Genomic DNA, 15,000 nt, shown 5'->3' on the forward strand with positions numbered 1-15,000 from the left:
ATATGGTACTTTTTTTTAGAAATACAGAAAAATAAAAACTTAAATGGCTTAAATACATTATTACGGAAGAGTATTAGGGCCAAGCAATAATAAAAAAATAAAACCATCTCGAGATTAAAGTCATTAAAATTCGAGATTAAACTCGTTAAATTTCTAGAGAAAAAAGTCGAAATACAATCTTGAGAATAAACTCATTAAATATCGAGAATAAAGTCGTTGTGTTTCGAGAAAAAACTCGGTAAATTTCGAGAAAAAACTATTAATACAATCTTGAGAATAAACTAATTAAATATCGAGAATAAAGTCGTTGTGTTTCGAGAAAAAACTCGGTAAATTTCGAGAAAAAAGTCGAAATACAATCTTGAGAATAAACTCATTAAATTTCGAGAATAAAGTCGTTGTGTTTCGAGAAAAAAACTCGTTCAATTCCGATAAAAAAGTCGAAATAATCGTGAGAATAAACTCATTAAATTTCGAGAAATAAAGTCATTGTGTTTCTAGAAAAAAGTTGAATTTAAATGTAGAGAATAATGCATTCGATCAGTGTTCATTGCATAGCCTACTGATATCAACCTCATCGAGGTTTCGTGGTTTCCCAGGATACCATAAGACGCATTATTAATCGTTGTTGGTTGTGTACGCCTCCATCCACAGAATGTATACAAGATTACAGTCGTTATAACGACTGTAACCATCTATACAGCCATTAATGGCAATGCCGTACAGTTTTAATTTATCATAGCTGTCCTTATGCCAGAGTGCATTTGGGCCAGCGCAAGTGTAGCCTACTCTCCTTCGTCTAAATTCCACACCTTGAGGATCAACAAGTTTAATAATGCGTCTTATGGTATCCTGGGAAACCTCGAAACTTCTATGAATTTCATGTTGGACAAAAGCGAGTACATCGCGCAAATTGGACAGATTTTTTTCTTTTAAAAAGACCTAGCCGACCTAGACCTAAGAATGTTCTATTCTTTGTTACTGAAAGAAAGCTTGAAAGCTAAAATATAGCTTGACTAAGTGATCCAACTCTGCCATGTCCTCTATCAGTAGGCTATGCGATGAACACTGATCCAATGCGTTATTCTCTACATTTCATTTCGACTTTTTTTCTCGAAACACAATGACTTTATTCTCGAAATTTAACGAGTTTTTTTCTCGAAACACAACAACTTTGTTCTCGAAATGTAATGAGTTTATTCTCAATATTGTATTACGACTTTTTTCTCTAAATTTAACGAGTTTTTTTCTCGAAAAACAAAAACTTTGTTCTCGAAATGTAATGAGTTTATTCTCAATATTGTATTTCGACTTTTTTCTCGAAATTTAACAAGTTTTTTCTCGAAACACAACAACTTTGTTCTCGAAATGTAATGAGTTTATTCTCAATATTGTATTACGACTTTTTTCTCGAAATTTAACGAGTTTTTTTCTCGAAAAACAAAAACTTTGTTCTCGAAATGTAATGAGTTTATTCTCAATATTGTATTTCGACTTTTTTCTCGAAATTTAACAAGTTTTTTCTCGAAACACAACGACTTTATTCTCAATATTTAATGAGTTTATTCTCAAGATTGTATTTCGACTTTTTTTCTCGAAATTTAACGAGTTTAATCTCGCATTATAATGACTTTAATCTTGAGATGGTTTTATTTTTTTATTATTACCTGGCCCTAATCCACTTCCGCACATTATTGATCTTTTGTGAGGTTAATGTGCTTATTTATCCTGAAATACTGGCATACTTTTTTCATTTTTTTTTTTTTCATATTACAGTAGACATGATTGTCATGAAAATAACATCACAATGCAAAAAAAAAAAAAAAATCTAAAATAATGTTTTATCTTATTGAACTAGAGTGAAATATAGGCCAGACTTATTGATAGTTTGACCTTGAACGCAAGGATAGAAACTTTCATTCAAAATAACATAACATGAATCTGGAGCTCAGTGTGTTTGATGATCAGAACTGAACACACACCATTAAAGCACCAGCGGTCCGTCTATCCACAACAAAATTAGTAACATTGTGTATCTGAACTGGCTAAATGTTTGACATGAGTACAAACACACTAATAAACACACATCGCTCTAGAGGTCAGTCACACTGTTCGTCTGTAATAAATCATAAACACACACACACGTCTCTCTCTCTCTCTCTGTCTCCAGCTCAGGTCTGTCTGGCTGCGTTTGTGCTCTTGTGCCTCAGTGATTGGTGGATTCTGGGAGCGCTGTACGCTGGTTGGCTGTATCTGGACAGGGACACGCCCTCATGTGGGGGTCGGAGGTCACAGTGGGTCAGAAGTTGGCGCATATGGACGTATTTTCGGGAATATTTCCCCATCACAGTGAGTTTTATGCGAGCATTTGTTCAGGCACCTGGACACTTGACGTGCTTTTTTGATTTTTTTTTTTGCGTGCTCGCATTTTTCAGTAATCATCAAAAAATAGGTATCATGTGAACACTCAAACACTTAAAATTCATTCAAAATTGGTCGCGTTATCATTGAAACTGTACTTTAATACATTTTAGCTGGCTCCTCCCCCTAGTAGGCGGTGTCATGTTTCACATTTTACATAATCTACTGAACTATTTTATTTATTAGTCAAAATCACCTGAATGTATTTTAGAGTTTATATCTTGTATTAACCTGAAATGTTTAATATAGTTTTTTTGTTAATTGTATGAATTATGTTGTTAATTCTGTTTTCACGATGAAAATAGCTTTGTTGCTGATATGGCATAAATACATTTATTAGTCAAATCGTTTTCTAAATTTGACTAAACGCATATCGTTGGAAAGGTCTGAGACTCAAGGTGACTGTTTTGTGATGAAGTGACAGAAATGTGTTAATTTGTAAGAGAACACGTTTCAAAACTAAAAACTATTTCAATAGTGTGTTTGCCGCCCGGTGGCTATTTTTGGGACTGCGCCTGAACAAAATCTCACAGGAACCTCAATTTTTGTGATATTAACCTCAAATTTGGTGCACAAATTCTTTAGACAAAACTAACGTTTTTCCACACCTGCCAATGGCCATGAAACTGTTTCTGCAAAAACAGGCAGTATTGACACCAACATTTTAGAGACCAGTGAAAACTCACAATTCACAATTCTCTATTCCAATTTCGATACCATAGCTAAAACTACTTGCCTAACTCATAATTTTTTAAAACATGATTAAAGACAAATAAACAGTTAATAATAAAATAAGAACAAAAAATCGAATTACAAGCAAAAGCTCAAATAAATACAATATAACAAAGAAACAAATGAAATAAAGTGTTTTTCAGGTCTGACAGTAGTTTTCAGGTACAAAAATTGAATAAAGCAAGCAAATGTAAAATAACACACTTATTAAAGTTAGTTATTCAGTCAAGAGCTGTGAGTGGTTTTGTCTCTTTAGTTGTTTGATTAACATTAGAAACACACACAGACCGCAGGTTTATTATTAGGCTGCTGTCACTTTAAGAGCGAAGGCACAGATCCAACATACTGATACACACGTGTGTTTTCTTTCTCAACTGTTTACGTTCACTTAAGACATAACCGACTATGTTTGCTAGGATACTCACTGTGTTTGGCATGATTTTGTGTAACAGAGACGTGAAAGAGAGCTCAGTTTAGTATTCGCGCATTCATCTGGCGAGTGACACCGCTTCATATACTCTCCAACGCCGAGTTTTACTCTTGTGGCGAGTGTTAATTTTAGGCCCTGGACGTTTGTGACCCTGGATTACAAAACCGTCGCACTGGTTTATCTGTGGCAATAGCCAACAATACATTGTATGGGTCAAAATTATCCATTTTTCTTTTATGCCAAAAATCATTAGGATATTAAGTAAAGATCATGTTCCATGAAGATATTTAGTAAATTTCCTACCGTAAATATATAAAACATGTATTTCTGTGAGTGAATGTCAGAAATTGACCCATGTGACTGGTTTTGTGGTCCAGGGTCACATTTGGCTTTGGTTTTAGAGTCCAAATTATTTAGAAAAATACATATTTTGTATAATAAAAAAATGTTTAGTTCAGTACATTTGATTTAGAATGAACTTTTTCACTTGAAGCGCTTTCTCTTCTACAATAGTCTGAGGTAAATAGAGACCAACCTTTGGTCTGTTTTCCAAAGCATTGATGATTTAAGTTCAGATCTGTGTTCAGTGAACGGGTAAGACTTTGTGTTTCTTTGTCTCTCTAGCTGATAAAAACAGCGGATCTGGACCCTCGGAATAACTATCTGTTCGGCTTTCATCCTCACGGTGTGCTGGTGGCCGGCGGATTCGGGAATTTCTGCACGGAAGCGTCCGGATTCTCTCAGATGTTCCCGGGACTCACGCCGTACCTGCTGATGCTTCCCTTCTGGTTCAGAGTTCCCTTCTTCAGAGAATACATCATGAGCGGAGGTGTGTGTGTGTGTGTGTGTGTGTGTGTTTACTGTATAGTACGTGTGTGTGTATTTGCCCTTGATGTTTATCCTTGTTGTGTAATGAGATGTTGTGAAAGTGTTTTGTGGAAATGCCTGAACCAGAACCAAGTAGGTGATACAGCCACACACACACACACACACACACACACACACACACACACGCACACGTACACACGCAAGCTTTTGTCAGCAGAATGAATGTTTCGTATGTTCCTTTGGTAACACTTTACCAGAAGATCTCATTAGTTAATTTATGATGAACTAAATATGAGAGAGATATGTACATTGATTAATAATATATTAGTTATAGTTATTCATTTGATTTAGTTTTATTATACTTTCAGCTATATATATATATCTGAAAAAAAGCAAAAGTCTGTTATTATTTTTTAATTGTTTAATTTTTTTTAAGGGTTTCTTATGGTTTCAAGTCCTCAAGGACATTTTTTTTAATATATTTTTTAAAATAATATATATATTTTTTTACATATATATATTTATATATATATATATAAATATATAAAATTATTGTTCCAAATTATCAAAGTCTTTTTTTTTTTGTAATACTGAAGAAAAAAAAAGTGTTTTTGTGAGAATGCGAAATACAGAAACAAAAAACACATTATTTGTGAGTTTAAATGTGTGTCTTAATAGTCTTAAGAATGTTGTATTTCTGCAACTGTAAGTGAAAGAAACGAAGGTCGATCGTGATGTGTGTTGAGTCACATTTCCCCAGTCGGATGGAGTTTCCTCAGCTCGGGGTCAGTGGTGTAACAGTGTCACGGGTTGATTGTGTAAATCAGAGAAACAGACGCAGAAGATATGATAGGATTTGTGGACTTTCTGCTCCTCCTTGTCCACCTCTCTCTCTCTCTCTCTCTCTCTCTCTCTCTCTCTCTCTCTCTCTCTCTCTCTCTCTCTCTCTCTCTCTCTCGCTGATAAACTGGGAAGATTTGAACACCGAACCCAAAGTCTTCGTTCCTTCACTTTATGAACAACATTCCTCTTCAGTTCAGAATGGCTGTTTCCATCCATGCGTATTTCATGCAAGTGTTTGGATGTAGAGTAAAAAACTCCAGATGTGCATAAAATCTAATAAATTCCTCCTTTAAATGCTAAAAAAAGTGTAATGCAATATTTTAAAAAAATTATTACACAAGTATAATACGCAACTTTAGATGGAAACTGGCATGCCTGATTTCTTCACTTTGTTTGTGATGAAACTGCTTCATTTTGCAGTTTTTTTGCACAAGTTTGATTCACAACTTGATGTGATGAAAAGGTGCTTTTTTGCAAATATTTTATGCAATGTTTGGATTTTTCACACAAGTTTAATTCACATCTTTAAATGGAAACAACTACTGAGATGCCTTGTTCGTTCCCTTTTTTGTGATGAAAACGTGCTTTTTTATGCAGTATTAATTTTTCTCACAAGTTTACTTGCCATTTTTCTTTAGATGTAAACAGATAATGACATCCAGGGTTCTAAATTAACACCCGCCAAATGCGGGTTAAAATTCATTTTGGCGGGTGTTAATAAAAACTTACTAGCCAGTTTGGCCGGTGATGCATGCAGGGATGTAGTGGAGGCTAAACGCACGTAAACGCCGTTTACGCACCTCCCAAAATTCGGAAATAGCGTTAACCCACCTCCTAAGTGTGTTTATCCACCTCTAAATTTCACGCTTTTCAAGTGCGTGATCGCCGAGCGGTACATGATTCGAGCATTTGGGCCGTTAACGACAGAGCAGAACATTGAGCAGAGAGCGCAGCGCGCCGACACACACACACACACACACACACACGGAAGAGAACGGCGCGGAAAAGACACGCTCGTGAAGTTACTAGCTGCGAGAGAATGAAACCTGATCGCCGAACACGGAGGCGAGACGGAACATTTTTGGTTTTATTTTTTTATTTTTTGCAAAATCGTCTGTTAATGTCGGCAGCCATAACACTTGTGGAAACTACAGTGCAACTTATATTGTCTTTCTTCTGTTAATTACAGAAACTTTTTTCTGAGTTTTCTTTAGCCTAAAGTTTGCGAGAAACCATGGAAACGAATGGACACAGAAAACACAAGAAATAAGACAAACGGAGTTGGCTAAAGTATTAAACGAAATGCGGCAGTGGTACTTGGGACAGACTTCTGGGGGCGAGAAGAGGAACGAGGCAGGGGATGAGGACCCAGATAGCAAACTGACATTGAACCAACATGGAAACGACGTCTCTCCTGACATTGAAACAACATCACTTTGCTCATCGAATTAACGTTGAATCAACGTCAGACACGCCATTCAACCGCATTTCAACATTGAATCAATGTTTTATTTTCAACGTAATAAATAGTAAAGATTGATCCAACGTTGAAATTTGATTGATGATTGATATACTAACCTTTACAACTAAGAATCAACGTTGAATCGACGTCTGCCTGCTATCTGGGGAGGGTATCGACAGAGAAACTAAGAAAAGAAAATGCCAAATGGCTGACGGGTCGTGAATGGCTACCCAGATAGCAGGCAGACGTCGATTCAACGTTGATTCTTAGTTGTAAAGGTTAGTATCAATCATCAATCAAATTTCAACGTTGGATCAATCTTTACTATTTATTACGTTGAAAATAAAACATTGATTCAATGTTGAAATGCGGTTGAATGGCGTGTCTGACGTTGATTCAACGTTAATTCGATGAGCAAAGTGATGTTGTTTCAATGTCAGGAGAGACGTCGTTTCCATGTTGGTTCAATGTCAGTTTGCTATCTGGGTAGTGTTTGATCACAATAATGTCATCATGTATTGTCAGGATTGCCACATGTAGCCTATTTAAAAAAAAAATTTGGCTAGTGGATATTCTGATTGGCTGGTAACTTTAGAAAGTTACCAGCCACATTGGCTGGTGATCAAAAAAGTTAATTTAGAACCCTGATGACATCACGTTCGTTCAGTTTGTTTGTGATGAAAAGGTGCTTTTTTTATGCGATATTCCAAATTTTCACACATGTATAATTTTAAATATAGCTAAAGAAATGCCTCAGTTATTCAGTTTGTGACAAAACCGTGCTTTATTTGCAAAATGTTTTATGTGATATTCCAATTTTTCGCAGTTTACTTTGCAACTTTGCATGGAAACCACCAATGACGTGCCTCATTAGTTCAGTTTGTTGTTGGTCCCGCCCTCAATCCCGCAGAAAAGGTTACTACAAAGTTTATTGTGTGAAATAAACAGTTATGGACATGGAGAAATTAAAGTTGAAGATCCAATCTTTTCCCGTAAATCCCCCCCATAAAAAGTCTGTTTTTAAAGTGCTTTAGTGATTACTTTGTTTAGAGAAGCTGTCAATCACAGCTGTCAATCATGACGTCACAATCCCATTTTTATAGCATCAAATAATGAACTAAGATCAAACTTAAACACTTAAACTTAAATTTGCGTGATTAAAAACTACCTAAAATGACATAAAACATCTTTGAAAAAAATCTTTGAAGTGTAATTTGATTGTTTAGTTTCCATCACGTCCCATTAGACTAAATGGGGAGGACGGGGTTTATGAGCTATACTGGGACCAGCCACTGGGGGGGCGATCGAGACTCTGGGTTTATGAGCTATACTGGGACCAGCCACCAGGGGGGCGATTGAGACACTGGGTTTATGAGCTATACTGGGACCAGCCACCAGGGGGGCGATTGAGACACTGGGTTTATGAGCTATACTGGGACCAGCCACCGGGGGGCGATCGAGACGCTGGGTTTTTGAGCTATACTGGGACCAGCCACTGGGGGGGGGGGGCGATCAAGACTCTGGGTTTATGAGCTACACTGGGACCAGTCACTGGGGGGGGGGCGATCAAGACTCTGGGTTTATGAGCTACACTGGGACCAGTCACTGGGGGGGGGGGGGGGGGTGATCAAGACTCTGGGTTTATGAGCTATACTGGGACCAGCCACTGGGGGGGCGATCAAGACTCTGGGTTTTTGAGCTATACTGGGACCAGCCACTGGGGGGGCGATCAAGACTCTGGGTTTTTGAGCTATACTGGGACCAGCCACTGGGGGGGCGATCAAGACTCTGGGTTTATGAGCTATACTGGGACCAGCCACTGGGGGCGATCGAGACACTGGGTTTATGAGCTATACTGGGACCAGCCACTGGGGGCGATCGAGACTCTGGGTTTATGAGCTATACTGGGACCAGCCACTGGGGGCGATCGAGACTCTGGGTTTATGAGCTATACTGGGACCAGCCACTGGAGGCGATCGAGACTCTGGGTTTATGAGCTATACTGGGACCAGCCACTGGGGGCGATCGAGACTCTGGGTTTATGAGCTATACTGGGACCAGCCACTGGGGGCGATCGAGACACTGGGTTTATGAGCTATACTGGGACCAGCCACTGGGGGGGGCGATCAAGACTCTGGGTTTTTGAGCTATACTGGGACCAGCCACTGGGGGCGATCGAGACTCTGGGTTTATGAGCTATACTGGGACCAGCCACTGGGGGCGATCGAGACACTGGGTTTATGAGCTATACTGGGACCAGCCACTGGGGGCGATCGAGACACTGGGTTTATGAGCTATACTGGGACCAGCCACTGGGGGGGGCGATCAAGACTCTGGGTTTTTGAGCTATACTGGGACCAGCCACTGGGGGCGATCGAGACTCTGGGTTTTTGAGCTATACTGGGACCAGCCACTGGGGGCGATCGAGACACTGGGTTTATGAGCTATACTGGGACCAGCCACTGGGGGGGCGATCAAGACACTGGGTTTATGAGCTATACTGGGACCAGCCACTGGGGGGGCGATCAAGACTCTGGGTTTTTGAGCTATACTGGGACCAGCCACTGGGGGCGATCGAGACACTGGGTTTATGAGCTTTACTGGGACCAGCCACTGGGGGTGCGATCAAGACTCTGGGTTTTTGAGCTATACTGGGACCAGCCACTGGGGGGCGATCAAGACTCTGGGTTTATGAGCTATATTGACACCAGCCACTGGGGGGCGATCGAGACACTGGGTTTATGAGCTATACTGGGACCAGCCACTGGGGGGCGATCAAGACTCTGGGTTTATGAGCTATATTGACACCAGCCACTGGGGGGCGATCAAGACTCTGGGTTTATGAGCTATATTGACACCAGCCACTGGGGGGCGATCGAGACTCTGGGTTTATGAGCTATATTGGCACCAGCCACTGGGGGGCGATCGAGACACTGGGTTTATGAGCTATACTGGGACAAGCCACAATGGGGGCGATCGAGACACTGGGTTAATGAGCTATGCTGGGATCACTTTTCAGCACTTATGCGGCACGCTTGGTCTGAACCTTGACCTCTGACCTCTGCAGGGCTGGTGTCGAGTGAGAAGGCCAGTGCGAGTCACCTGTTGAGTCGTCCCGGTGGAGGTCAAGCCGCAGTGATCGCAGTGGGAGGAGCTCCGGAGTCTCTCGATGCGCGACCGGGAGCCGTAACACTTCAGCTGCTGCAGCGCAAAGGCTTCATTAAACTGGCCCTCAAACACGGGTGTGTGTGTGTCTACAGTATGTGATTCTGTGTGTGTGTGTGAGAGAGTACGTTTATGTGTCAGTGTGAGTCTGTGTGTGTGAGTACAGTATGTGAGTCTGTGAGTGTGTGTGTAAGAGAGAGAGTGCGTTTATGTGTCAGTGTGAGTCTGTGTTTGTGAGTACAGTATGTGAGTGTGTGTGTGTGTGTGTAAGAGAAGTTCTCCTGGGTTTGATCACTGTACGCTGTTTCTGTGTAGAGCGTGGCTGGTCCCCGTCTTCTCGTTCGGGGAGAACGAGCTGTTCGATCAGATGGAGAACCCCACAGGCTCCGCCCTCCGGCGCGTGCAGGACCGCCTCCAGCGGATGATGGGCGTGGCCATGCCTCTGTTCCACGCCAGGGGGGTTTTCCAGTACAGCTTCGGCCTGCTGCCCTACCGCAAGCCCATACACACCGTGGGTGCGTACACACACACTCAGCACACACACACTCACCCCTTACACACAGTGAGTGCATGCACACACTCAGCACACACACACTCAGCCCATACACACCATGGGTGCGTGTACACATTCAGCCCATACACACTCAGCCCATACACACCGTCGGTACACACACACACACCTACACCTGAGGTTGTGTTGTACAGCACATCTAGATAATTCTGGTGCTCTTCGTGTGTCGGTCAAAAAAAAAAAATTTATTTCAATGACATTAATGTACTATATTTTAGTTTGCTAATGTTTTTTATTTCATATGTTGTATTTTTAGGGGATTTTATGGTACTAAATTATATTTACGCTGTATTTATAATCCATTTATTCACTTTTTGAGCATAGACCTGAAAATGAAATGTCCAACTTAAACTGTGGTAAATCCTGAATGCTTTAGAGCGACAGACTGAAGTTTGATCTCTTTTTAAAGACGACACTTGGCAGATTATCGCTGAAGTGAACCATTTAAAAAAGATAGAATTTTACATTTACATTGTTATGAAAAATGCACAAAAATACTATTTAAACTTTTTATATGAAATATATAATTTAGCAAAAACAAGTTTTACTCTAAAACTGAGAGAAAAATCAAAGCCATAAATCTAAACAAGTTCTGTTCAAAATTTGAGGTTGATATCGGAAAAAATGATCTTCAGTGAGAGCGTGTTCGGCTGCAGTACCAAACGCTTCCACTAGAGGAAACTCGTCTCATTCGTTTCCAATGCGCTCATTTTTGACAGCGATTTACTGTATTTCAGGACCATTTAACCTTTTCGAAATATGTCCATGATTTTCTTTTCTTTTTTTCACAAAGCAAGTGCCAAAACCATTACCAAGTTTCATACCATTCCGATAAAGTAAAAAAAAAAACTTTTTCGGTCAAAAATGACGGAGGAGCACCAGAGGGTTAATGCGTCCAGATCAGTGTGATGTTATACTGACCCCTGTCTGTGTGGATGTATATTATATATTATGTATATATTATAACTCAGTGTGTCTGTCTGTAGTCGGACGCCCCATTCCTGTAACTCAGACTCCGTGTCCCAATAAAGACGACATTGAGGCTCTTCACTCTCTCTACATGAAGGTGAATCAAATGATTTTAATTATGATTTTACAATCTTTAATCTTTAATATGCATCCTTTCCAACATGTGTTTCTGTGTTTGCAGGGTCTGACGCAATTATTTGAAGAGAATAAGAAAAACTACGGCATCCCAGAAGACAAACATCTCAACTTCATTTGACTTCTGTTTTGTGTGTGTTTTACTGATATTAAATTATCAATGCTGCTGATTATGATGATGATGTTGATGATGATGCACGAAACTAAAGTTACACTACAAAAGGACAATACTAACTCTAAAAAAATCCTGTCACGGATTATTATCACAATCATCATGATTGATTTTGTTGCACTGTTTGTGGTTTCATCAGGATCCGTCCAGATTTTAACATGTTTTTGCATGCTAATGGTCTATGTTTGAATCTTTGCAACACATGGAAGTAAATGCATTTGCTATATAGTTAAACAATAAGACGAGAAGGGTTTTGTTGTGGTGAATATAGCAGTGTAACACCGAAATGTGAGTATATTCATAAAATAACACAACCTAGTGACTCATTACTATTATTAAATGTTTACTACCTATTCAAAATATTAAGGATATCATTAATACAATGTTTTTTAAGCATCGTTCCAGTTGAACATCTAGTCGTGACAGAACAGAACGTGGTTTTGCAAATAAAATCATGATGCAAATTAGAGTTGAACAGGTGTCATGACATAACTATAGCTTTATATTGTCACTGTATTGATAGTTTGAAAGATATCTGTTTTATGTTTATTAACACTTTGGGCTCTTGTAAATCTTGGCTCTATCGTTCTCACATTTGTTTTTAATCAGGAAATGAAAATTGATTGAATGGGGATATATATTGCTGTACGAAAATAGGAAAACAAATAAATTGGTACTTTTTATAATAGGATCTGTTTAATTTTTGTATTATTATTAATTATTTCTTTTACATAATAAAAAATGCAATTGCATTCTTACTTGAAATAGTCGGTAGGTGGCAGTGCGAACCTACATCTCTTCGACTTGATTTCGTTTTATTTTGTTCACCGATTCAAACGTATTTTGAGACTTTACATCGAAGAGTTGAAGTTATATATTTGTAAAGTCTAATGATCTGTGCTTTGGCTATTGTTAAGTACTGCTGATTAAGATAAGCGAATTGTCAGCGTGTGTCGAAATTAAGAATCGTACTAAAGCAAAGGCATATCTCATGAATATTAATTTGATCGCTGATTGGTTGAGTCCCCACGCGTAGCCTCATGAATATTAATGAGCCATGCCTTCGACATAGTAGGATCCTGTCGCAGGAACGGAGGCGGAACTTCCGGGTGATGGAAAGTTGTCAACAGTTTCGTTGGAGGAGAATTAATCTGTAAATCTGAGTTCATTAGTGTCGCTTTAAAGAAAATCCACTCCTGAACTCTACAAGAGAACTGAAGCTGCGGGATTTCTGCGACTGAACCGAGAGATCCGGAGGACTCGTACTTTATTAGGGGTGGATCTGATGCAAACTGATGGAGAATGAACAAACTGTTCGGGTGTGGATGATCAATCTGAATCATTCTCCTTGACTCTAAAGTGATTTAAAAAAAAAAAATTATTCTCTTTCTAATTTCAGTTTAACGGAATATTGTCTCCTCCTCCAGGGATTTTAAGTGTGGACGCAACATGTGAGCTGTGTTTAAGTTCACAAAATCTCTACAATTTGACTTCTTCATGGGATTACAGAATGCTTCTGGCTTAAGTTCGGTCTTAATTCACATTTCTATTGGATTCAGGTTAAATCCAGATCCAGAAATCTCTCCTGCACAGCTTTCCTCTATTGTAATGTTTCTTTTTGACATCGAACTGCTCTGATTCTGGTCTTATATTGACCTGATGCGGGTTAGTTTAGTGTAAGTACATGTCAGGTTTTGGGCTGCAACAGTATTGTGCAATGCTTCTGTTTCTGTGCGCACGTATGCGGGTATTTGCTTAAGGGGGTAGAGGAGTGCGCGTGCATGTGCGCGTTCTGTGACGTCATTTCTACTCCGAATCACTGGAATCAAATCTGATTCCAATTTTAATTCGAATCAAACCCGAACTGTAATATTTATAGTTTGATTTTTTGCTAGTTTTACTGAGAGTGTTTGGCATCGTTTGAGTTTTAATGTGCGGGACATTGGAAGACAAGTTCAGCACCCATTTGTAATTAAAGATTAAAAGCTTGCACCCTCTTTAAATCATGTAGACAGAACTTTAACGTGTAGAGTTTGATTCTAAGATTTATTCTTAAAAGTTGCTGGGTGTTTTGAGCTGTTACACTAAGTTGTTGAACTTGCTCCAGTTTTAATTCAAGGTTAAAAAGCGTTGTTATTCAAATCAAATGCGAGTTTTCGAGTTTCTTTTCAAGTTTTACTCTTAATGTTGGTGAGTGTTTAAGCTAGTTCTAATTTTAAGTTAAATGCATGATCCACTTTTAAATCAAATCAAACGAGACTGTAAATCCACACTTGATTGTGATTGAGTTTGATTCTTTGCAGCAGCAACTCTTTAAAGTATTTCAAACTGTTACAGAAAACTTTTCCACTTGCTCTAGTTTTAATTTGAGATGAATTGCATGGGTTAATTTCTAATTTGAGTGTCACAACTGTAACATTTAAGTTTTGAATGTTCTATTCAAGTTTGACAAGCTTTTGAGCTTCTCCACTTGCTCTAGTTTTAATCTGAAGTTAAAAGAGCCAGAACTGTTACATTTAAAGTTTGATTGCATTCGAGTTTTACTCTTAAAGTTGTGTGTTTGATCTTTTCCACTTGCTCCTGTTTTAATTTTAAGGTAAAAGCAAGATCCACTTTTACTTAGACTCAAATAAGCAGTCAGAACTGAAACTCCAGACACTGTGTTTGAGTTTGATTCTTTTGCAGGTTCTTCTCTTAAAGTCGCTCAGTGTTTTGTCACCAGACGCTAGCAGAAAGTTGACGGAAACAGAACTTCTTGTTTTTATAGTTACCAAACTTGTCCTGCAGAACTAGAAGAAAAATAATGTCCTGACACGCTCAGGCGTTAAAGCTGCAGGACGAATCATGCAAAACGCCCTAATTATGGTGTTTATTTAGCTAACATCTTTTGGAATGGGCTGTTTGATCTTGAAATAATCAAATCTATGCATGCATGGCGATTATGAGTCTCTTTTTTGTGTCTTGAGCTGTGAACGCACACACTGCACTCCTGCCAGAGGAAACAGCCATCAGAGCCGAGACTTGCGCAACCGCTGGGCAGAGAAACTGCTCTTGTTACTGTACTGGCTCTAGTCTAAATACTCCAAACAGCCGCAGGGAGAAGGAGGAAAGATTGCCAAGCTCAATGGAATAAATGTGATATATTTAACATTTTCGGTTTCGACAGATTTTACCACGTACCTGTGAGTTCACCTAAGGACAAAAAATATGGTTTATCAGATCCAGATCCACCCTAGAGACTGAGTGAAAGAAAACAAGTGCTTTGGAATGGT

General features: G+C 39.2%; 2 protein-coding genes across 2 annotated transcripts in view; both read left to right on the forward strand.

The window, feature by feature from the left end:
- mogat3a (monoacylglycerol O-acyltransferase 3a) overlaps window positions 1-12,521 on the forward strand; it is a 13,587-nt gene extending 1,066 nt beyond the window's left edge. The window contains exons 2-7 of the mRNA XM_081386784.1: window positions 2,171-2,349; window positions 4,208-4,412; window positions 9,784-9,958; window positions 10,197-10,396; window positions 11,439-11,518; window positions 11,603-12,521. Of these exons, the coding sequence (XP_081242910.1) occupies window positions 2,171-2,349; window positions 4,208-4,412; window positions 9,784-9,958; window positions 10,197-10,396; window positions 11,439-11,518; window positions 11,603-11,677 (914 nt within the window). The 3' untranslated portion in view covers window positions 11,678-12,521. The remainder of the gene's footprint in view (window positions 1-2,170; window positions 2,350-4,207; window positions 4,413-9,783; window positions 9,959-10,196; window positions 10,397-11,438; window positions 11,519-11,602) is intronic.
- Window positions 12,522-12,809: 288 nt separating this feature from the next.
- The window catches only part of tsc22d4 (TSC22 domain family member 4), a 16,003-nt gene continuing 13,812 nt past the window's right edge, over window positions 12,810-15,000 (forward strand). Inside the window, exon 1 of the mRNA XM_081386908.1 lies at window positions 12,810-15,000. This exon is cut by the window's right edge and continues 853 nt beyond it. The gene's annotated coding sequence lies outside the window, so the exon portion shown is untranslated.

The sequence above is a fragment of the Scardinius erythrophthalmus genome (assembly GCF_964197995.2).
Source record: "Scardinius erythrophthalmus genome assembly, chromosome: 15".
NCBI lineage: Eukaryota > Metazoa > Chordata > Actinopteri > Cypriniformes > Leuciscidae > Scardinius > Scardinius erythrophthalmus.